Genomic DNA, 24,770 nt, shown 5'->3' on the forward strand with positions numbered 1-24,770 from the left:
CTCGGGACAGAATTCCTTATTTACCGCTGTTGGGAAATACATTTTGTTACTGGCAAGATACCTTTCATATTGTGTGAATATGAAACTGATGGACAAAATATCGATTTGTGATCTTTCAATTCAGTATTAATATTTTCGTATAGTTTGACAATTTAACTTAACAAAAAATGTAGGGCCAGTATAGAAGATTGTCCCTTGTTAGAAGGTTGCTTCAAGGCATATATAGTGGGGTGACCCTACTGGGGTGGGCTGATCAGAAAATGCTGAGGGAGCAAACGTTGTAGGAGTACAGTTCATAAAAAGTGATGGGGATCTGTGCAGCGAAGTTAGAAAATCCTGAGATTGATTTGGCAAATCATGAGACTGGTCCCCTCCTTTCTGATTATCAATGTCCTCTAGGTAGTTCCCCTCCTCCCCCACCGGCCCTTTATTCTTGATTAGAGAGGGACGTGTTGCAGTAAGATGCCAAAGATGCAGAATATTGTTGCTCATGCTGAATCAGGTCAGTTACTGGCAAGTCAGAGTGCCTCATTACAAGTCAGCCGGTCCGGAAACAACAATGGTGATAAATCCGCCACCACCGTTGTTTCCGGACCGGCTGATTTCGAGTCCTGCAGGCGGGAGTAACTCCACCCGTCTGCAGGCAGACATGGAAACACCGGCTCTGTCATAGACAGAACCAGTGTTTCCATGGTCCCCATGCCCATGGAGTCCTATGAGACTCCATGGGGATTTACAGAATTCCGCCTGCGGAATTACATGGTCAACGGGATTGTAATGCCCCGGTGATTCCAGCAATCACAGAGGCGGAATGGTATTACGGGTGCGGCGGCAGCCTGGCGGTTTTTCAAGCACGGCTACCGGCAGGCTCGTAATGAGGCCCACAATCTTTATTCTGTAGAAGTCAGTAATTTTCCCCAAGGACTACATTTAAATTAATATGGTGAACTTTTGACTTTTAAGGGAACAAAGAGCTGAAGAAGGCTCATCTACTGAGCCTTTAGCTTTTTTAATCATGACGGCATGCGTTTCTGCTGAAATCGGTAACATGCTTTGAATTGCTACCGCTTTTCTCCGCAGAGCATACATGCTGGATTAAATAGGGGAGGTTTGGAACAGAACAATTAGTTTGAGATGTGTCGTCCTAAAGTGGAGCAGAGAGTGGTGCTAAAAGAAATACACTGTAAGAATCGACTCTCCAAGTTACCATGGACTAAAATGTTAGAAACTCTTAAACACAATATTTTGCTGTGTAGTGTGCATTACAAATGACCAATAATTAAAATAATAGGACCTTTTGATTTTTTTCCTCCATCCTTCCACTGTTTCCGGAGAAGCTCCCGTTTGTATGTTGGTTAGACATTTTCCTAACTTCTTTTGGAGTTTCTCAACATTCCCTGACCCAAGTTTAGGATTAAGAGGAACTAGGAGTTAATGTGGGGAAACGGAGACACCAAGACCAGACCAAGTGAAGAGAGGGAAAATTGAGGAAATGGAGAACTGACTGGGTCTTATGCCTGTAACCACAGTGGATGGCATATTGCCAGATCGTCTATCCTTGACCATTCCTTAGTCCTTGTTCATTTTGCATGGCCGAGTAGGCAATCCTTTTATTTTTTCACTCTTTCTTCCCACCCACCTTCTCCTATTGTTTACATGAGAATAAATCGCTTTGATGCAAGGCTTGTCTATGAATGTTCTGACACGTCTCTGTTCTCTTTGTTTAAATGTCTGATGTTAGGATTTGTCTTTACAGGATAAAGCTGATGTGGTTGATAGTTGTGAGCATTTATATTTGTCTGATCAGCACATTTTCAATTTGGGGAATCTGGAATAGGTGACCCAAAGGAAAATATATTTTCATGTGTGTGCATCGCTGTAGCATAAGTGCTACTTTTATACATACACAATGTATACAAGTCACCGTAGGCTTCAACTACAGAAAGCAGTTGCTCTGAATAGAGCATAATTGTTGGTAGGACTGCAGATCACTTCAGGCATTTTTGGGGGGATGCCAGCAGCAGGCTTAGAACTGATCACGAGCCATTTGTACATTTCAGAGTAGAAGGATCACAGCAGATTTCAGCTGCAATAGAATGCCTGGTCTTATGTTTGCTGGAGTTCAAGTTTGACGACGGTGTACACATTTGGTCACAGTATTTTTGTTTGACTGCTTATTTAGACATGCCCTGAAAATAAGTGAGAAAAAAGGAGCAGATGAGAGAGCAGAATGTTTTGGAGGGTGTTTTTCAGTGAGTGATAATGTGGTGACCAAGGGTTATGGGAATCTATGAAATTTGGTTATCCTGTCATGTTAGTCAAATAATTTGTGTATGAAGTATGTCGATCAGTGGTTATGTCCATTTGCTTAGGTGGCAGAAATACATAGTATATATAGAAGTCTGGCTTGCCAAGAGTGGTGAGAAATGTGTTCCCCAGAAGAAGCCAAATTTACAATTCTCGACACTGGGACACCTAGGTAATCCAATCCCCAAATTATTAGTAACAGGAAACCATATGCCGGTCCGATAGCACAGCAAGTAGAGTGCTCGCTTTGACATCCGTGCAGAGCCTGCTGACCCAGGTTCGAATCCTGGCAGGGCCAAACTCAGCCTTTCATCCTTCTGAGGTCGATAAATGAGCACCACAGACTGTGGGTAATAATAAGCAGCACTCAGATACCCGAGGGTTCATAGCGCTATATAAATGCTAAATTATTATTATCATTATTATTATTATTATTTCGTGATCAGGAATGGACTTTTATTTTGACAGCTACTTCATGAACTGCATGAATATGGATAGAGCTTCAATATTTATAACCAGGTCAGCACCTCCGTGCCCTGTTGATCACTTTATGGTCCTCTGTACAAATTGGTATTTGACATTATAGGACTGTTCCTCAGTTTAGCAAGAAATACAAGTTTTACTATAGTTCTTCTAGGTTGTTGTAGTTACTGGCTCGACCTCCTTCAATTAAAGTAATGACCCCGGAGAAGGTAATTGACTTTTTGGGGAATTGATTGGAGCAGGAGTGCTATGTGTTATTTGTTGTAAGGGTGCAGCACTGTTCAAAATGTACCATGATTTCCCATGTCATCAAGCCAAACCGAGCAGTGCTTCTTGTTCCTCTTTTGCAAATTCTTTGTAACAAGCTTCATGTCTACTTCATCTCCAAGATTCAGAACGTCAAAGTGAAAATCTTCTCCTCCACCCCATAAAGCTTTCCCTTGTTACCTGCAGCCCACACTGCCACGAGCCAACTGGCCAACCTTGGCCTTTTCCACATTGAAAATGTATAATAAAATATAATTGTTCTTTTATAACACGCTTAAATACCGGAGACCAGTTTCTAAGCGCAAATGTACTAAAAGCCATCACACAGGGCATTCTGGCTCGCCAAACAACCCCTGTCTTATTTGAATCTCGAGCCTACTAGCCAAATAACTGGCGCAGGACCTTTGTCTCATTATCAACAAATCTTACTCTGAGGATTTGGGGTTGGCGCTTAGAAACACTTGTGTACAGGTGCGTTATAAATGCCATTTCATATTCATAAATATATATTCCTTTCCAAAATGCCTAAAACATGCCATTCTGACTCCCTTGATTAAGAAGCCCTTCTAGGTCCCCACATCACTCTCCAAACACAGGCCAGCGTCTCTATCCTTCCAGAATTGTCAAAATTATGGAGAAACCTGCCAATACACAGCTCCAAGATTGGCTGGAGACATGCCATCTCCTGGATTTTCAACAATCAGGCTCCAGACCCTCTTATGGAACCGAGACAGCTCTCCTTGAAGATTTAAACTTCAATCAACTTGTATTATTCATCCTCCATGACTTGCCAGCTGCCTTTGATACAGTGGACAACCACATCTTACTTTCATGCATCCAGGATTGGTTCAGTATTACAGGGAAAGCATCACTTGGCTCAAGTCCTTTCTCTCTGGAGGGTTCAAACAATCAAGATTCTGACCTTTCTCCTGACTCCCACCTTAACCATGGCATGCCCCAGGACTCGTTGCGCTCTCCAGTTCTTTTCAACACCTTTATTGCAGTCATCATCTGATCTTTCAATGTGGACTTTCAAATGTATGCCAACAATACCCAATTCATACCAGACTGACCTTTCAGATCCCTACACTGCTGTCTCCAAGCAATCCATGGTTGGATGTACCATAGTAAGCTCTCCCTAAAGAGCGACAAATCTGACATCTTTCTGTTCTTCCCAACTGGGCTCAACACCTGTTCCCTCAACTCTTTGCAAAATCTATGATTCCATTTTGATGATAAACATTACATGCTCCAACAAATCCTGCAACAAGTAAGTTAAGCTAGCCCGGAATATCACCCCCTACATTTACACCTTCCACAGAGCCTCCCTAATCGGGGCATTCATTTTATCAAGAATTGTTTGTCAACTCTTTATACTCTGGCCTGCCACAATTCTCCCTCTCTTAGTTGCAATTTCTAGAAACCAAATTTGCTTTGATGATCTTCAATCTCGAGCCTCATGACTGCATATCTCCTACACTGGCCTACCTTCATTGGCCCCTCAAATCAAGTTCAAGCTGCACTGCCTAACACACAGGATCCTCCCCAACTCCAGGCCCAATTACCTCAAAAATTAATCGATCCAGGCCGGCTACATGCAATCTCAGAACCTCGGACTGTGCTCTTTCACACATGCCTACATTCTCGAAACAATGCTTTGGTGGCTGGCAGTTTGCAGTCCTCACTCCCAGCCTCTGGAACTCTCTTCCCTGCAACCTTTGGCACGAAAGCAACCACATTCGATTCTGAACTCCCACCCAAATACCTTTCTGTTCTCCCAAGCCGTCTAACTATCCCTACCACTGCTCTGAATGCATCTCTGGCTCCATGCACTGCGAAGGGACCATCAGATTGCATGAATACATTACAAGAGCCCTAATGCATAGTTTTTAAACGCTATTCAAGAATATCTTTCCAGGCTGCAATTAAGCATTGCCTCTCAATGTCTCCGGGGCCTCCCTCTCTAGAACGTAGTTTGATATAGGTTCCCCCTCGCTTCTTCACTGCCTAATGTTTTGTAGTTTTGGGAGTCCAGTCCTTGCACTGTATCTCTGCTTCTGGAAGTGTCCCTGAAGCCTGTTGTAGCTTTGCACTTACTCTGCTTATACTTCTATCCTCTCAACTGTTGTGTTTGCCTCAAGATCTGGCAGGCCCCATGCTATTATTTTTGTCCTGCATTATTGTTTTTGATGCATTTTATTGTAAGTACCTGTGCACTTTCCTGCTCTCCATTCCCCTGCCACTTAGCTGTTCTGAATGTGAAAAGTTTGTGAACATCACTTTTTCATTCTCCTCCCCTTTCTGCTTGTAGCTTCACAAAGTGCCTTTATTTAAAGAGGATACTTTATAAGTCAATTAATAAATACATATTTACACTGTATTATATGATCCTCAAGGCAATGGCCTTGTTGGCAATAGGCGAGACTGACACCATGTGATACTCGAGGGTTAAGCGAGTGTATGAAATCCAAGAAAATATAAAGAAATGTGAATGATACGAAGATTGTTAGGGAACATAATTTTGAAAAAAGCAGGGAGTGTGTCACATTTCTAAATTCTCTGTAAAAGCCTGTTTGTAAATGTAGTGACCCATTGTATGTAGCCAATGTCTGTAGAATGCAGAAAGAGTTGCATCTTTGAAATCCATGATCTGCTTAGAACTACTAAGCAGGGTGCTGGCATTTTACACAAACCCTGCCCAAAGAGCTGCTTTGCAATCCAAAAAGTGAAAACACCCTTCCCTCTTATAATTCTGGGCAGTGAACTGTGACTGGGATCAATGTTAGAACGGACGAGTTGAGACTTTTAAGAAGGAGGAATCCACAAAGTGTGGATTGCACTCAAATAGAGAGACTCCTCAAAGATCAAAAGCCAATTTATAATGCCTTTGGGGTACGGCACTGAAGGCTGATGGATATTGATATGGTATCTGCTTAGTTACTCCAGGGTTGAATAGGTTAACATTGGATTGACAATTTAAGGGAGAGGTGTGTTACATTTTAGTGTTAATGTTCTATCCATGCACAACACATTAAACAAAATAAAACAATATATCTAATACTACTACTACTGCAAGTATTTCTGCTTTTGTCCGTGGTTATGCAACTCCTGCTGGAGATACTAGTTCTATCAGTAGTGGTACTGTCAAAACAATGACTATTTTTACAAGTGATACTACCTTTACTGCTGGTAGTCGTTTTGGTAGTAGTTGTTGTATTGTTGGTAGTACTTATTACTGGTACTGTTAACACTATTGCCATTATTTATATTGTTAAAGGTACAGTAGGATTATTAGATAAGTAATGTTTTCGTTTGTGGAAAGTAAAAGAAAAGCCATCATTTTATTTGCATGTTTGTTGCTGTAGTGGATCTGCAAACTGCTGTTTATCTCCTCCAAATGCCTCTTCCTGACATACTGAAGGATGTTAACCAAATGTAGGGTAACCTAATGCTTACAAAAAAGATAGAGTAACAGAGCTTTGGGCTGAGAAATCAACACAAGATTACAAATGACTAGTGTAGGACAAAATTTGATTTTTGTCAAAATATTTTTCCTGCTTTAAGTACTAACATGATGTACAGTTGACTGATTTCTCTGCAAGTGCTTATAAGGCATGTTCTTTAAACCTAATTATTAATTTAAAACGGAACTTCCCATTTGTGAATTACTTAATTGCAGCACGTTTCCATTGTCTTAATGTATTCCATGGGCAACAACGTGGGGTTGCACAGGCGACATATGACTTGATCGGTTACCCACTTCAATTTTATCTTTTCCTTTTTTTAAACAGGATTCAGTGAATGCAATTTACACTAAATGTCTTCAGCATTTATTAAGAGATTCACAGTGGGTGAGTTGCACTTTTAACGTGCTATATCTCTATTATTCTTTTAAAAGTTATTAAGTGTATTAACGTTTATTTTCATGATCTTTAGAGAATGATTGCGAAACAGGACGCTCAAATGAATCAAATAAAGCAAGCTGTAGAAGTAAGTACTTGTTATAGGTTAGGAGAGTATCCGCAGTTACCATTTTATTTGTTTCTAAGTATCTCTCTCTCGCTCTTCATCCCTAGATGTATGTACATCATGGTATTCATGATCTGATCTTTAAATGTGTGGGAACTATTGAGGCGAGTGAGGTATGTCATGTTTATTGATTATCAATAGTTAGGAGAAGAAATGCTTCTTTTGGTTTACTCATGTGTTTATTTGGTAGGATGCTGCCTTCAACAAAATAACAAGAGGCCTGCAAGACCTGCAACAAAAAGATATTGGTGTTAAGCCTGAGTTTAGGTAAGAAAATATGTTTGATTTACTTTCTCTTAAAATGTAGTTAATGATCACTCTTGCCATGACAGCGAGCACTTCGATTTATGCAGGTTTTTTTAGACTTGGAATTAATAAAGAAATAGTTGTAAACTCTGCTCTAAGAGCAGAGTTTGTATTTTTCATTATGCATTATATATGCGTAGATGCTTTAAGAGCCAGTAGAGCAGTGCAGGTGAAACCAAAACCCTGACACTGTAGAAACATAATAGGATGTCTGTACTTTTTTATATTCCCTTATGCCATTTTTATTTTATTTTCCATTTTTCAGTATTTAAAAATCTATAATTAAGGAATGCCATGCGCTCTGTGCATTGCAGCCTGTTGAAGATAGGATATTTCCCTTTCCCATAAAATGCCCACTTTCGTATTGTAAACTAAATGTGAACACATGATGTCAATTTTTTTCATTTAGAAAGAAAATATGTCCTAAATTAAGAGGTGCTTAAGAGCTTGGCGCCTAGATAGCCACAACATTACACAATAATCCTCTGGCTCGCATGACAAAATGGTGTTGATTCCCTGTCTTTTGCCAGACAGATTTTAGGGGGGTGGCAGGGGTGGTATGGAGTTTCCGAGTTTAAGTTACAGCATTATAATCTGCTTAATGTACCTTTATGGCAGAGGCCTGGTTCTGCTTGGCTTAGGCTTGTAAACTTGTAACGGTTGTTCTACTCCTGCATATTCAGTCTGATGGCCTGAGCGATCCCTGTTCTAGAGACATGCTGAGCCTTGTGGGTGAGCATATCCTAAGGTGCTATGAGGATGCCTCTGCTTGGGTTATAGGAGCCGTCCTCTGTTAGCCGAGGAGCCCTGGTGGTGTTGCACACCCTTTTGTGTTGTGCCTACTGTGATTTGTAACCAAAGTGGTCTCTGCATTCAAGTCAGACTAGTGTTGGTGCTGGATGCGTGTCATGACCATTCCTGGTCCGCTTTTAATGCAGTGGCCAATTTAGGACCTTGGTGAATCTTCGCTTGGTCTAGATGCAGCCACTTTGTTTACCATGCTTGAAATTAGGGTTGCAGTGTGGAGATTGTCATTACTGGTAAGAGTAAGAGCCTGTGCATTCTTGTAATGCATGGCCTTAGCATCAAACAGCTAGACTTGCTACTGAATCCTTTCAGTGATGAGTCACATGGAAATATGTAACTCTGAGGCACATATGGTTTGTGGAAGCTGTTGAATAAATGCACTGTCTACCCACCCAATTGCATTGCAAAATAATAAACTCAAACTGATGCTCTGTGGTATCCTCTTTGCTGTTAATTGGTAGGGTCATCATTGTGGCTCTAGTTCATGTGGTTCAATCATACATTGTTGGCACTGCTGCATTCTTGTGAAGCGGTTTAACAGGCAGAACAAGCAGCCAAGGCTTGATTTGATATCTCAGGTGGATCTTGACCCCAAGCAGGGCAATTGGCAAATACTTGGTCAGTCGAGTATTGACTACATTTGAGAGCAAGGAAAGCTGTAGTTCACTACTTAATTAAAATAACAAATGCATTCTAACAGGAACAGGTGTACACTGCAGTACTGCTGCAGAGTGCAAAAATTTGATGAAAGTGGAGTGTTAGATGAATTGAGACTAATTCAGTTATCTGTTTTCAAACACATACTTCGGCTACAGAAACCATGTATACAATACTGTATGTCTGTTTGAATCTTACTACCTAGAATGAACAAGCAACACATATTGGAAATTGATATGGATATCTGGAAAGACACTACAAACAAAAATGTTATCTAAGTGCGCGGCCTAAAACATGTTGCAGCAATGAGAACTATACAGAAACTGCAATGGTAGTCTAATGCACAAAGAGATGGGTTTTCAATTTTTTACGGTCAAGGGGCAGATTGTCGGTCGCCCGTAAGGGGCCAAGGAGAGAGTTTCACAGTTTAGATGCCAGAACTGCGCTGAATCTGCCAAAGGATCGCTTAAGACTATGTGAAAGAATGGAGTATCTGGTAGTGGATCTTTGAGGCACAGCCAATTGGCGTCACTTTGAATTGATATTTCAAATTGAGGGACGCAGACCCAGGTAGGGCTGTATACGTTAATGCCAGTAGTTTAAATGTTCTTCTGCCCTTCTTGGGCAGCCAGTGAAATTTATGGAGACTAGGGAAGGGATGACCGACTCCAGGAGTATTTGTAAGAATCCTGGCCACTGTGTCCTGAAGAGCCTGCAAAAGATGAATAGCGGACTCAATCACACCAGCGTACAGGTAGTTACTGTAATGAAGCCTAGAGCCCACAATACCTCATGCTAACGTCGCCAACTGTTCTATTAAGAAAGGTCTGATTTGTCTGAGAAGCATTAAATAATGGTATCCTTTCAAACATGGTTAATGTGTAGGGGCATGGAGAGAGGAGTCAAGACATACCAAGTGTTTTGAGTTTAGACTGACCTTTAATGGGGAAGCCTTCAGTTATGTAAAAATATCAGTAGGTTTCTAAGAATTTGATGAGAATGGCTGGTGGAGCGACAAGAAGGATCTTGCTTTTGCTTAGACCAAACCAGTTCTGCACCATCCAACGTTCTATGCAAATGAAAACAGATTAAATGCACATTAAATTAGAAGAATAATCTGTATAGGTGAAAAGAAATCTGCATCATTTTGCAAGGCAGCCATGCAATTTGTTAGTAAATTGTGTAGCGGTTTCACACAGGTATAATAAACATGATTGGGAGAAATTCACAAGCCTCATGGGACTCCATACAACAAAATTCAAATTCAAGTTCAGATCTAATTCATTTATTTCAACGCAAGATGTTGAATTGCTTAAAAAAGAGGAGAACCGTTTTACTGAGTGTTTGGATGCTAAGGACACTTCACCAAAGCGTTTGCATAAAAGTGTGTGATGTACAGTATTGAATCCGGTGGAAAGGTCTAAAAGCATGAGAATGCCTACAGATCCTTGATCCAGAATCTGAAGGAGGGTATCTTTGATCGCTAATAGTGGCATCATTTGTCTGTGGTGGGGGCGGAAACTGGATTGCCGGTCCCCCGGAGTTGGTGAACTTCCAGATGAGATTGAAGTTGGAAGGCAGCTATGTGATCCAAACTTTTAATAAAAATGCAGAATTTGTAACTGGTAGATAGCTGGCACAGTCTTCTGGATTCAAAGTGGGCTTTTTTAGAAAAGTTGACCCTGCTTGTTTAAGCGTTTCTGGGAAGCCGCCTTCAGTAAGTGAATTAGCCATAAATATGCAGATCAGGGAGCGTGGCAAGTGTGCATTGCTTTATGAAAGAAGCTGGACAGGCATCCGTAGGGCAATTCGACAGCTAGAGAGGATAGCTAATACTGAGCAAAAGTCAAACCTCTTGATCCCTGATTCAGGTAAAGACGAAGCAGACTTTATGGTGTCGGTAACACCAAGACGATTGGTTAAGCCTAACTCTGAGGACTCCATAGAGGAGAAGATCGAAGCCTGAATATGTACAATTTTATTTTTGAAGAAAGATTGAATTTTATTTGGCCAAGGATGTAGACCTCTTGGAGTGGGAAGATTAAAATATTGGTCTTTAAAATGATTCAAATCTTGAAATAATTCCTTGGAGGAGTTAGCAGTATCACCGATTGGACAAAGAATAATTTCTTTGTTTCTGTAATTGCCGTTTTGTACGCTGGTATGGACAATTTATGATTTAAGCTGTTTGGATTTCTTCTACATCTTGGTTCTTTGCTCCTCAATATAGTCTTAAGGGCTGCTAAATTGGAGGAAAACCAATTGTTGATGGTAGCTCAGATATTACCATTATAGATACTAGCGAAGTAATCTGAGCTGGAGTGACCATCAAAAAGGTAGTCAATGGGTTGGGGGTAGAGGCCCAGGAAACTGGATGAAAGACTATGCTTCCCATTGTAAACAAAAGTCTTTAATGCTGGCGCAATTATTAAATCATTCCCAGTTAATGTACCGCTCTTATGGATGTTCATTCTGCAAGATCTCTGAAAGTATGGCTGCCTCTGATTGTATGTACAAGCCTAGCATATTTAATAGCTTCTCTCTGTCATGTTCACACCTGGGTACACATGTGACAGTGCTAGTCTTGATGTATGGTTGTGAGTGGGGTCTAGTTGAAGACTCAAACTCTCTCCAGGTTAATGAGGGTATTTACAATTCTCCAAAAGCAATATCATGATACCTGTTCTTCTTCTTTCTCTTTATAAGAAAACGTTTGGAACAAATAACCATTGGGATGGATTCATATCTTTATGTCCAAAAGCCCCTCAATGTCAGTAATGTTTTATGAATTCCAGAGCAATACGAGTGGCTGGAAACTTGGCCCAGACATCAGTATGATATGAAGGAAAAGCACATTAGTTATATTGATCTGGCTAAGGTTTTTTCATGAGTATCGGGTCTTCTAAACAAATGTATAATCTGTGATGTGAGGTGGCAGCCCATCTGTCACAGATGCAGCAATACCTTTTCCCCAGTGATAGGCTGTTGAATAAAGTTATTGATATTATTTCACAGTGGTAATTGCCCCCTGCAGTCCATTATGTTCTGAATGGATACAATGACTGGGATACAATTATTTTATGGAATGTGGGGTTCAACTTCTGCTGGTCGGTCGGGATCTCTCTGTGTAGGCCTGCCTTTCTCTGTTCTGGTTTACTGTTGCACTCTTAATACCCATCTGGATGACAATCCTGGTCTTTGCATATTCTTAGATCAGCTGGAAAAACTCAGTTTGGGGATCTTTTATCCTTTCTGGATGCTGGTTCAGCCTGTGGGTCCTAGAGTCCCCTATTTTCTTATGTTCTTATCTTGCTTTTGGGTCTTGGGTTTTGGCTTTTACTTGGAAGTGCTTGTCTTACTCAACTGTTGCTTTCCTTTTTTCATTATAATTGGCTTATTCCACTTGGTTCAGAATGTAAAAGGTCTGATAAACCCACCCAACTAAAGGGATCTCTGAATTGGAATGATTTCATTAGCCATTGGTATCCTGAAACTAATACTCTTCTTAGTCATTGGGAGTTTAAACTTTAGGAAATATTCTCTGCATCCAGCCCAAAATAATCCAATGGCAATGAGTATAGTTTCAGTAAGGGAATTGATGAAGGGCGATCTTGCGGCACTCCTGCCTGATAAACTATGCTTGTTAATGTTAAAGGATATTTGTACCGCACCCTATCACCACCGGAATGGTCCCCTGGCTCTCTAGTGGATCTGAAACAAAGGGGGGGGGGTAGTTTGGAGAAGAGCAAGGGAGCTGTGAAGTACTGTTGGCAGCTTCAGTTCGGTTAACACCGTTCACCGAGCATATTGGTGTGTTATTCGGTTCTGAGTCCGTCGTGGGGTGCTGTTTGGGGTTCTGTATGGTGTGGTGGTTGTTAAGATGTTTGATTGTGTTTGGTTAGAGTGTGAGAGGTCTGTGAGGAATGGTGTGGTTTGTAGTAGTTTTTTGGGTTGGTTCGTATCCTTGTTGTTTAGGAGAGATGCATATTTCTATGCGTTTGCTTCATGATTTAGGGAAGGTTTTTTCCTTTCGTTGATTGTTTCAGCGCAATAAGGCGGTCTCATCTCTTAGTCATTATGCTAAGTTAGCTACTTTCGTGTTTCCATCTTTGTATTTTGGTCAGCCCTTTTATCCCCGTTTCTCTTTGCTGTATACCTAGTTCTTTGGATTGATTTACTTGTGAGCTACAACCGTACCCTATGAGTGGGTAAGGTTGCTGGTAGTGTTAATAATAATAATAATAATTCAGCATTTATATAGCGCTACGAACCCTCGGGTATCTGAGCGCTGCTTAGTGTTGGGCATGTATGCTAATTTCGAATGGATTGTGCCCTCCCACGTATTCCTTATCTTTGATAAATCCACTTCCAGCTTGCTGGCCTCAGAAAATAAATGTCCCAGTAGAGGGTGCTGCGTGTCGACGTCCTTCGAGCCGGTGTCCCTCGAAGGCCTCCGTATCGGCTCCGACGTCCTCATAGGTATGTATAGTCTTGCACAGCGTCCGTTGCTCAGTTCGGTTTTTCTGCGCTTCGTAAGCCTCGGAGACACAACGCTCGGTTCCTCAGTGAATCTTTCCTAAACTTCGATTATTGAAAAATTCTTTGAATCTACGATGGCATCTTCGTCCGTTTCGATGCCACATTCAGGTTAAAAAAAAATGCTGGGATGTGGAAAAAAATGTCATTAACCAATTTTATTTTATTTTTTACATTTGTATAGCGCACAAAACAGCCCATGGGCATCGCGGCACAGCCTCACAGGATCTGCCTGTGTGGTCTGGGGTCAGAACACCAGCGTTCGGAATGTGAGGAATGTATGTCCATGAAGGCGAAAGCCTTGAGGGAGCGTAGGGGGAAGCTGGAAAAAGGTAAGACCGTTAAATCCTCTACCCCTTCGAAATTGTCCTCGGCCGAGACATTCGTCTCCTCGCCATTGGAGAAAACATTCCTGTTCGAGATCTCGTAGTGGTTCTCACCACTAATCCAGATCGAGACATACTAAGAAGAGGTGTCATAGATCACCTTCCTCTTCATCTTACCAGAAAGGGTCACCTGTCCCACTAAACATAGCTCTCCAGCTAAGTGGGAGGAATTTTGCAAATAAATGCTAAGGGTCTTCGAGAACGCGGCCTTGTCTCCCTCGGAGATGCCTGACTGTGATACCCTGGGTGAAATACCCGAAAAAGAGAAGCGCCATGAGTCGTCGACCTCGGCAAATAAAAACCCTCGTGCGTCATGAACCCTCGAGTAGAGACAAGGGCCCTTCGAACAAGACTGCGTCATCGACGCCGTCTTCGAAGGCGCCTTCACCACATAAGACAAAGTCATCGATGCTGTTGTTGACCCCGATGAAGGAGAGACCATCGAACCCTCGTGCCCCAACGGCACCATCGGCACTCAGGGCGTCAAAGGATCCTTCTAAGGCATCGAAATGGGCTTCGGCCACATCAACGACATTGAGTAGAATTCCGATTCTCTCGACGACATTGAGGCCATACTCGAGTATATCGATGCCGTTTGTAAGTTTGTCGAGACCTATGATGTATGCATCGACAACTACAACCCTATCTCAAGCATTGTCGACCAATTTGGCTCCCTCATCACTTGAAATGGGTTTTACCCCTTATCCACTCTCTGACTACTTCTGAGCTTTGTCCTCTATTTATGAGGAAGGGGAAGAGACTGATAATGAAAGGCTGTTTGGCTTACAAACTACAAGAGTTCCAATTCCAGAGGAGCTAATATCCGATGAAGTCAGATTAAAAGATCTACAGGAGTCTTTACAGGATGCCAGTGGCATAGATACCTCTCCAGAGGCTGACTTCGGCAGACTAGAACCTGGGGAGCATGCAGAGTTGTCTTATAGATCTCTTATAGCGAGAATTATGGGGTGGTCAGCACCTGCACCCTCTTTCCAACAAGATGACTTAACAGATATCTTAGATAAAGGACCTCAAGAAGAACCTTTAGTTCCTTTTTATGCAGCATTACAGAGAAAGATAACTGCAAATTGGGAAACACCAGAGGTTACCCCTGCAGTAAACAAAGCTCTCTGCGAAGTACAGAACGTCGGCCTCGGATCCTCTGTAGTTAAGCATCCGACCCCAGAGAGCTTGGTAGTACAGGCTGCGACTTCGTCCAGCAGTAAATCAGCGTACCCCACAATACCACAAGATAGGGACGACATGAAATTTGACGCCATGGCCAAAAAGGTCTTCTCGGCATGCAGCATGGCACTTAAGTCAGTTAACGCCATTTGCGTGCTAGCGAGATTCAGCCACACCCTTTGGGAGTGCGCTTCATCAGCGGCTGACCGTCTGCCAGAAGAGGAGGAACGAAACTCATTCTTGAATATCATCAAGGATGGGAAGGATGCAATGTGTCCCTCCAAACAGGTCTCGACTCTGCTGACCGCATCAGCAGAGCCATGGCGGCCAGTACCACAATCCACAGATTTGCGTGGTTGTGGAAGTCTGGTTTTTCTCCTGATGTACAAGCCAGACTTCTAAAAATGCCCTTTGACGGCACCTCTCTATTTGGCAAGAAAGCTGATGAGTTTGGAGAAATTGCAAACCTCCGAAGCGGCAGCCAAATCCCTTCGGGCTGCAATTCGTCAAACTCCAATCTGCCCCTCAGGTACGTTCTGGAGGGGAAAGCCCTTTTTGTTTTTACTCCGCATTCGGAAAAGACGGAGGGCAGCCAGCTGAAATGGGCCAGAGACGATGTACCCGTAGTGGACAGGTCAGAGGTACCAAGTCTGCATCAGCAGGTACTGCCTTACCCTCAGCATCTGTGTCAGCCTCTCCAAAACCCCTCGGAGGTCTCTCCTCACAAACCACCAGTAGGAGGCAGGTTAACTCAACATCTGACATAATGGCAGGCTATTACATCAGATGCTTGGGCATTGGAAACAACTGCCCAGGGTTACTGCCTGCCTTTCCTACACACTCCTCAAAGTCGTCCATCGGGGAGCAACTCTTTGAAGTTTTTAGACCCGCTCCTTATGCAGGAGATTTTAGAACTGCTAGAGAAAGGTGCCATAGAACCGGTACCTGTAGTGTAAAGGAACAAGGGTTGGTACTCACCTTACTTCCTAATACCAAAAAAGGACAGCAAATTGAGACCCATCTTGAACTTACGAGAATTGAACAAATTCCTCAGGAAGGACAAGTTCAAGATGGTAACCCTTTCCAAGATCCTTCAGGCCCTCCAGTTTCAGGATTGGTTGGTATCTCTGGACCTTCAGGTTGAATTGCTTTCATGTGCCCATCCATCTCGAGCACAAAGCCAACAAGGAGGTTATCAAAAGAATTCAAATTTTGCAGAACAATGTGCTTAGAGCAGCGTTAGGTATTCCCAGGGGAGCCCACATCCCTGAATTTAGAAGAGCCAATAACTGGCTCTCAACTCATGAGAAAATCTAGCTAAAAGTGACCTCACAAATGTCTAAACAATGCCGCACCACGCTACCTTTCTTTGAGATTCACGAGAATAAATCCAACAAAACTCACCAGATCCTCTAACTCCAACAACATTTCAACACCTAGATTCAAACTGTCCACAGTTGGTGGCTGTAGCTTCCAGGTCAAAGCAGCCCAACTATGGAACTCCCTACCAACCACCCTACAGACAGATCAATCATACCCCACTTTCCGATACAACCTGACAAGGTGGATCAAAGACATGGACAAATAAAAGACCACTAACTGCCGAGACCTACTCCGCATGTCCCTCCACTGTTTGACTATACTTTTGCACATCCACCACTCAGCATTTACCGCCTGTCTGAGTAGGACTGTAAATATTTGTACCATTATTTTGCCTTCTGTGTATATTTATTGTCGCCACATGTGCCTCTGTGTTTCTGTAACTAAGCTGTAAGTTGTCATATGCAATGCGTCCGGTTACCCTTTGGTCTGGTGCGCAATACAAGTAATAAAACAAAGTACCTGAGGTTCGCCATTGGCAGCTCTCGCTATCAATTTTGGGTTCTACCATTTGGGCTGATCTCTGCCCGAGGGTCTTCACCAAATTAATGGCGGTCGTGGCAGTAAGTCTGAGGGGAGGGATTCATGTCTACCCCTACATGGATGACTGGTTAATCAGAGCAGTGTCCCCGGAACAAGCTCAGATCGATCTAGATATGTTCGGCACTTCCTCCACAAGCTGGGCTTCTCACTCAATTTAAAGAAGTCACAGATGATACCATCACAGAGACTCCAGTTCATTGGAGCAGTCCTGGACACATCCCTGGGAAAAGCCTCGCCACCAGCGGTGAGGGCTCAAGATATTCTACAGATGGTGACCAGATTTCAAAATGCCCAGTGTCTACCAGCCTTCGAGATATATATATATATATACATAACTTATTTTTTTTATTTTTAGTTTGCCTGGCCTCATGGCATCCTGCATTTTTCTTGTGGCAGAGGCTCGCCTGAGAATGAGATCTCTCCAGTGGACACTAAGGACCCAGTGGTCACAATTCTCAGGAAGGACGTCAGATGTCCTACAAATCCCGAACAGAGTAGCACGAGACCTTCAGTGGTGGGCCGGTCCGGAGAACATCTTGAAAGGAGAACCGTTTTTGCAACCATGGCTGGAGATAACTGTAGTCACGGATGACTCACTCACGGGGTGGGGAACCCATACCAACGTATTAACCATCAGCGGTCGTTGGTCTCCATCGGAGTCCAGACTACACATCAACCTATTAGAGCTGAGAGCAATCAGAAAGCTTTCTGCCATCAGTACACAAAAAAATGTTCTGATAATGACGGACAACACAGTGGCCATGCACTACCTCCACAAAAGAGGTGGTGTAGGGTCACTGCCACTGTGCAGAGAGGCAGTTCAGCTCTGGTTCTGGGCAATTCAAGAGGGATTCTCTCTATCCGCAGTTCTCCTAGCCGGAGAGAAGAAAACGGCGGCGGATGCTCAGAGCAGGCAGACCACATTCTCCCACGAGTGGGAACTAGCTCAGGAAGTCCTTCAAGAGATCTTCACCCTTTGGGGAACCCCTTAGGTAGATCCGTTTGCAACAAGTGTCAAGAAGAAATGCGAACAATACTGCTCAAGGGAATTTCCCCCGAGAGGCGCTCTAGGAGATGCATTTGTGGTGACCTGGGAGTTTCCACTTCTGTACGTGTTTCCTCCAGTCCCCGTCATTCCTCACGTAATAAGGAGGCTCAGGAGATTCCGGAACCCATGATTCTAATTGCCCCGGATTGGGCCAGGAGAACGTGGTACCCAGATCTTCTAGACATGTCCATCTGTCCTCCGATTCGTCTTCCACAAAGAGCGGATCTTCTCTCGCAAGAGGAAGGTCAGGTTCTCCATCCAGATATCAGGGCTCTCAACCTTCACGCTTGTTTTCTGAAAGGTTGAGATACAAAGATTGGTACCTTCAGGGTGACGTAATGGAGGTGTTGCCTTCGTCCAGAAGGCCAGCAACTAAATCTTTATACCGCTGCCATTGGAATTCTCCAGCTGGTGTAGAGATAAGGATATTGACCCTATTTCATGTAGTACACCAATGGTGTTATATTTCCTGCTATATTTGGCAAATTCAGGACTTCAAGTTGGCACAATCAAGGGTTGCCTCGCCGCGTTATCAATCTTTAAGGGCACAGCGGAAGAACCCTCATATTTCAAGTTGCTTGTAGTCATTCAGTTTCTGAAAGGGTTGACTAATGTCTTTTCCCCCAACTGCTTTTCAGGTTCCCCTGTGGGATTTAAATCTAGTATTAACATTTCTAATGGGCACGCCATTTGAACCTCTTCATTATGTCCATTAAGGTTTCTCACTCTAAAGAGTCTTCCTAGTGGCTTTAACTTCTGTCACAAGAGTGAGCGAACTACAAGCTTTATCTTGCAAACCTCCACATACCATCTTTCACAAAGATAAAGTAGTTCTTCAAGTGAACCCAAATTTCCTCCCAAAGGTTGTCTCAGAATTTCATATCACACAAAAAAAAAGAATAACCTTGCCTTCATTTTACCCTCCTCCTCAACCAGGGAAAGAGGAAGAGAGATTGCACAGGCTGGATCCAAGGTGTGCCTTGAGTTTTTACATTAACAGACTTGCAAGGATTAGACAAGCAGATCAGTTGTTTGTGGGAAATGAAGGACATAAACTAGGTTTACCTATCACGAAACAGACCATCTCAAGATGGATAATACTAACCATCATAGAGTGCTATAAATTGGCAGGAAACGATCCTCCTCAACACCTCAGGGCTCATTCCAACCAGGGGTATCGCAGCCTCGTCAGCTCTCCAAAAAGGACTTCCAATTAAAGACATCTGTGCGGCTGCCCCATGGTCGTCCGCACATACTTTCACCAAATTCTACAGTCTAGATTCCTCCACTAGTTAGGAGACTACATTTGGGAAAGCTGTGTTGCACTCTGTGCATTCTTAGTCACTAAATTTTACTCCCGTCTCCTGTACACATTACTGTTTTGGGAGTCTATCAAAGATGAGGAATATGTGGGAGGACACAATCCATTCGAAGAACAGGTTACTTACCAACTGTAACGTTCTTTCGACTGGATGTTCCTCCCGTGTATTCCTTATCGCCCCTCCCATCCTACCCCGCAGTAAAACTTCCCTTGTAGTTGCAGCCTACGCTCCTTCAAGGGTACTAACCATCTCGTACTGGACAAACACAGCACCTCAAAGCGGAACTGAGCAACGGACGCTGCGCGATACTATATATACCTATGATGACGTGGCGCAGATACGGAGGCCTTCGAGGGACACCGAATCGAGGGACGTCGACGTGCAGCGCCCTCTACTGGGAAATATTTTTCCGAGGCCAGCCACGTTACAGTTGGTAAGTAACTTGTTCTTCTGTCCTCATGGGGTTGCCGCTTGTGTTCTGTTCCACCTAGCGTTGTCTCTCTTCTTCTTGCAGGAATGTCCCTTAGTCAGTCCAGGATGTTGTCTGTGCCATCATATATTCTGTCAATCTGTTCTTTGTGTTTCCTGTTTGATTGTTTTAGTTGTTTCAATTTGGTTCCGAGGTGTTGAGGAGCCAGGTTTTCAGAAGTTTTCAAACTCTTAGGTGGTCTATGGTGTATTTCTTTCAGAAGGTTGTTCCAGGTTTTTGCCGCTAGGTGGGAGAAAGAAGAGCCCCCTAGTTTTTTCTTAACGTATGGTTTTGGTTCCAGGTGGATTTCATTGCTTGATCTGAGGAGTCTTGTTGGCTTGTAGATTATTTTCTTTTGTAGGAATTCCGCTCCTGTCCGCTGATTGCCCTGTGTCTTATGCACATTTTTTTAACGTGATTCGATTTTGATTGGGAGCCAATGTAGTATTTTTAGTGCTGGAGTGATGTGGTCTCTTCTGGATAGTTTGAGGAGGAGTCTGGCTGCTGTATTTTGGATGCGTTGTAATTTCTTCAGGAGGTTTTCCAGCATCCCGAGGTAAAGGGTTTTTGCGTTGTCGATTCTTGACATGATGATGGTGACGATTGTCAGTGTTTTGTGGGTGAAGGAGAGAAAAGGTATGATTCTTCTTGTTGCATGAAGGAGGAAGAAGAATTTCTTATTGAATTTACTTGTGGTTCTCAGGTTAGGGCGTTGTTAATTTGACTCCCAGGCTTCTTACTACCTTAGATGGTGTGGGCGCGGTTCCCATTTCTGTCGGCCAGGGAATGTAGGTGGTGTTCTCTTGGTTTTTGAATATAATCATGATTTCTGTCTTTCCTGGGTGGATTTTCAAGTTGTTGGCGTTCATCCAGTCAAAGATTTCTTTTAGGCATTCTATTAGGGTTGAGTGGTCGGCTTGCCGTCTTCGATTTAGCATGTAATGTTGTATTTTTTGAAGATCCTGATTACTGGAGTCTGGTAGATGTTGAAGTGTAGTGAGGATCCTTGTGGAATTCCACAGTCATTAACTCGTGGAGTAGATTTGAAGGGTTTTATCTGTACTGTCTGCTAGGAATGATTTAATCCAGAGTAGTGCCATGTCTGTCATACCTATAGCTTCCAATCTTTTGATTAGGGTGTCATGGCTTACTGTGTCGAAGGCTGCGGAGAGATCGAGCAGAATCAGATGCGAGGTTGGGTTGGAGTCTGTTTTTGTTTTTAGGTCTTCCCAGATGGATAGTAGTGCCGATTCTGTTCCTCTTGTGGGTCGGAAGCCGACTTGTGCTTGGTCTAGCAAGTGGTGTTTTTCTACATGTACTTGTGTTCATTTGTATACATCTGATTCTAGGAGTTTTGCCGGGTAGGAGAGGTCTTCCACATCGCCACTTGTGTTTAAAAGTGGCTAAATATATGCTGATTTTAAGGATTGTGGTACAGTCCCTGTTGTGAGCGACAGATTTAAAAGGTTTCTGTAATATTCTGATGGCGTTCCTTGTGCGAGGATTGATTTTTAGATGTCAGGGGGGCAGGGATCCATGGGTGATCCCGCTTTCTTGCTGTGTTTTATCAGCTTGACAAATGTCTCTACTGATATTTCCGGGAGGTTTTGGAGTTTGTGTTGTGGCTCCTTGTCAGGACTGGTTGGTTGAATGTAAGGGTTGGTTGGTCTGTTTTGTATGATTTGTCGGATGTCGTTTTTGAAATGGTCTGCCAAGTCGTTGCATAGTTTCTGTGAGGGTGTTGTAGTGTTGTCGCAACTTGGTGGGGGTTCTCATTTTGTTTATGATGTTCACCATTTCTTTTTGTGTGTTGGTGTCATTGGTGATTCTGTCATCATAATGCTTTCTCTTTGCCTTTTGAATTTCCTTCTTATATGATCGTATTTGTTTCTGGAACTGAGTTTTCTTATCTTGGTCGTATTCTTTCCTCCATTCCAATTCCAGCTTCTCCTTGTTTTTCATGGTGCTTAGTAGTGGGGTAAACCATTTTGCCATTGCTCTTTTTTTCTTGAGGGGGTAACTGGTTTTTCCGGGGCGGTTTTCGATTGTATCAGCAATGCATTTGTGGAGTAGCTCCACTTTCCCGCCTAGGTCTGCCTTCTCCAGTTCTGCTGTTGAAGGTTTGGTGCCTCCAGTTGTTATATTAGGTTGCTTGCTTTGACGGTTTTCCATTTTCTTTTTGTAGTGGTTGGGATCTTGAGGGGCTGGATGCTGACTTGAGTTGGTAGTGTGATCACAAATGGAATAATGAGATGGTTCGTCCAAAGTATTTGTACCTGTGTTGCTGTGATAAGTTTTTTCTTGGCAAAGATTGCATCAAGGGTGTGTCCTGCCGAGTGTTGCCCCTTTAACCATCTGTTGTAATTTCATGGTTGTTAGCTGCCCAATTAGTGAGTTTTGAGAGTTGGTGTGTTTTTCTTCGAACCAAATGTTGGAAGTGCCACAGGATTATCAGATGTTCGTGTTTGATGGCTATGTTGGTGATGGCTTCTATGAAGTTGTCGACGAAGATTGCATCGTATGTCAGTGGTCTGTAAATCAGTATGAATTTGATGTTTGTTTTTGAATTTGCCCATAGGTGTAGGACCATGGATTCGCAGTTCATGATGTTAAGCGGTTCGTCTGTTTTTTACTTTCAGATGTTCTTTGAATGCTATTACGAGGCCTCCTCTTTTTTTATTTTTCCTGTTTAACTGAAGGCATTTGATGATGGTTGGGAGGCAGCTTTGGAGTGTGATTTTGTGGTTGTGTTTGGTTGTTGGTCGTTCTTGATTTGTACGTTGGGTCGGCTCTTTCCGGTGAGTGGTTATTTGCGACCAATGGAGTTAGGCATAGGGATTTCTCTCTTCCCTCTGCACTGGTTCTGTTGTCGTTCTTATCTTTGGAGTGTGTTCTGCAGTTGTAAGTCTTCTGTGGTGTTCAGTTGGGTTTGTTCTTTCTGCTCTTTTTCTTTCCTTCAGTACAGTTTGTTTTCGCCGCATTTTGAGTTTTGAGCATTTTATTTGGTTGTTTTTTCTTTGGTTCGTTGTTGCAGAGGTCGTCTTTATACTTTTAGTCCGGCTGTCTTGTGGAGTTGGACTGGGTGTGGGGAATTGTCTGATACAAGCTTGGGCTCTCTCTGTTGGGGTGGTCTAGTCAGGTGGTATCGTTAGTAGTTCAGTCGCTGTCTCGAGTTTGGGCTATCCGATTGGGGAAGTCTACTAGGGTTCTATCGCTAGGGTATTCCAGTGGCTGTCCCTAATGTGGCTCTCCCTGGAAGAGACTTGCAGCAACAAACAGATCTCTGTGGTGTGAAGCAGGGTACTGTTCACAGCACGCTCTCAGAATGTCAGGGCCAATGTCACAGTGCCATATCGGCGCGGTAGGGCTAATACTTTCAGCGTTGTTCCAATGTGGCGCCCTCCAGAAGTGGTTTAAAGGGCTTCATGCCAATTCTCCAATGGTTTGACGTAGGCCAATATTCACAGAGCACAAGCTAATAATCACTTGGCTATCCTAGAGGGCACAAGATAATAATTACAGTACTATCTTAGAGGGCTCAAGCTGATAATCACAGTGCTATCCTAGAGGGCACAAGCCAATAATCACAGTATTATCCTAGAAGGCGCAAGCTAGTAATCGCAGTACTATTTTAGAGGGCAAAAGCTAATAATCGCAGTGCTATTTTATAGTGGTGCTTTCTAGAGGGGAATCGGGTCAATTTGTGCTAATCTCTAAGGATATGGCGCAGTCTAATAATCACAGTATTATCCTAAGGAACAGGTCAATAATCACAGTAATATCCTAGAGGCGCGAGCTAATAATCACAGGACTATCCTAGATGGCACAAGCTAATAATCATAGTACTATCCTAGAAGGCACAAGCTAATGATCACAGTGCTAACCTAGAGGCGCAAGCTAATAATCACAGTACTATTCTATGGTGTGAATCAGGTCAATGTGTGCTAATTTCTAAGGATATGGTGCAGCCTAATAATCACAGTATTATCCTAAAGAAGCAAGCCAATAATCACAGTACTGTCCTAGAAGTTGCAGGCTAGTAATCACAGTATTATCCTAAGGAACGGGTCAATAAATACAGTACTATCCTAGAGGGCACAAGCTAATAATCACAGGGCTATCGCAGTGTGAGTAGGTTGGTTATGTGGCAGGGCTTCCAGAGTAGAGTGATTGCTCTACTCCCCACCCATGCCACACTTACCTTGGTAGTTGCTGCTGGTTGACGGCTGGCCACTGCCTTCCCCTGCTGACACCTGCGGACACAACCTGGAGCCACCTCTTTTGGAGCCACTCTTTGCCTTGGGGCCCTTAGCCACAGGGGCTGCACAGGCAGAGGGATGCCCTAGAGTGGTCGACTAAGGCTATCAGTAGAGCCAATCCGGGCTGGAGGGCGGGCTGGGAGGCGGAAGGATGATGGAGACTGGGAAAGCAGAGGCGCAAAGGGACAGATAGGTCATAGGTGCACACGGGGGCTGGGGGCTTCTAAAATGGCCGGAACAGTGTCAGACCAAGACCCAGGAGGGTCTGTAGGCTGCTGACTCACCTTCTTCGCCGGCGGACCAAGCTTGTGCAGTAATCCTATCCAAACTCAGAGAGGAAAGGAGCAGGACCTGATCTACGACAGAAAGTGCAGCAAGTGAAACTGTTGCCTCAAAAGTTCTCTACACCCATACACCTAAAACTAGTTAGGCTATGGGAGTCCTGCATGGGGGTGAGACCAGGGTGCAGAAAACTAAGAGGTGGGTGCCACGGGTAGGGACTAACCAACCGCAAGTCACATATCATAACCGTAAGCCATCCCCAGGATCAAGTCCTATCAGCCGATTCCCCATACCAGCTGCATACGGATGAACAGTAGAATTTGCTTGGCTAGAGGGAGGCTGGATGGTGGTGTGAATGCCCTGCAAAAGGGAGGGCCTGTGGCAGAAGACTTTGGGAGTTCAGAGAAGGAGCTAGTTTGGAGACGCTGTGTGGAGTCAGAAAACGAAACCCAGACACAGTTTGTTTTTGGTAAATGGGTTGGTAAAATGCCTCTCTGGTCCTAC

The 24,770-nt window shown here is 43.4% G+C and overlaps 1 protein-coding gene across 3 annotated transcripts in view; it reads left to right on the plus strand.

Annotated features, from left to right (window-relative positions):
* ANKRD27 (ankyrin repeat domain 27) overlaps positions 1-24,770 on the plus strand; it is a 1,511,294-nt gene that overhangs the window by 276,159 nt on the left and 1,210,365 nt on the right. For all 3 annotated transcript variants that reach the window (XM_069635449.1, XM_069635447.1, XM_069635448.1), the window contains 4 exons: positions 6,849-6,908; positions 6,994-7,047; positions 7,134-7,199; positions 7,277-7,353. In XM_069635449.1, coding sequence (XP_069491550.1) covers positions 6,849-6,908; positions 6,994-7,047; positions 7,134-7,199; positions 7,277-7,353 — 257 coding nt within the window. The remainder of the gene's footprint in view (positions 1-6,848; positions 6,909-6,993; positions 7,048-7,133; positions 7,200-7,276; positions 7,354-24,770) is intronic.

The sequence above is a fragment of the Ambystoma mexicanum genome, chromosome 1q, assembly GCF_040938575.1.
Source record: "Ambystoma mexicanum isolate Mex_15411 chromosome 1q, UKY_AmexF1_1, whole genome shotgun sequence".
Taxonomy (NCBI): domain Eukaryota; kingdom Metazoa; phylum Chordata; class Amphibia; order Caudata; family Ambystomatidae; genus Ambystoma; species Ambystoma mexicanum.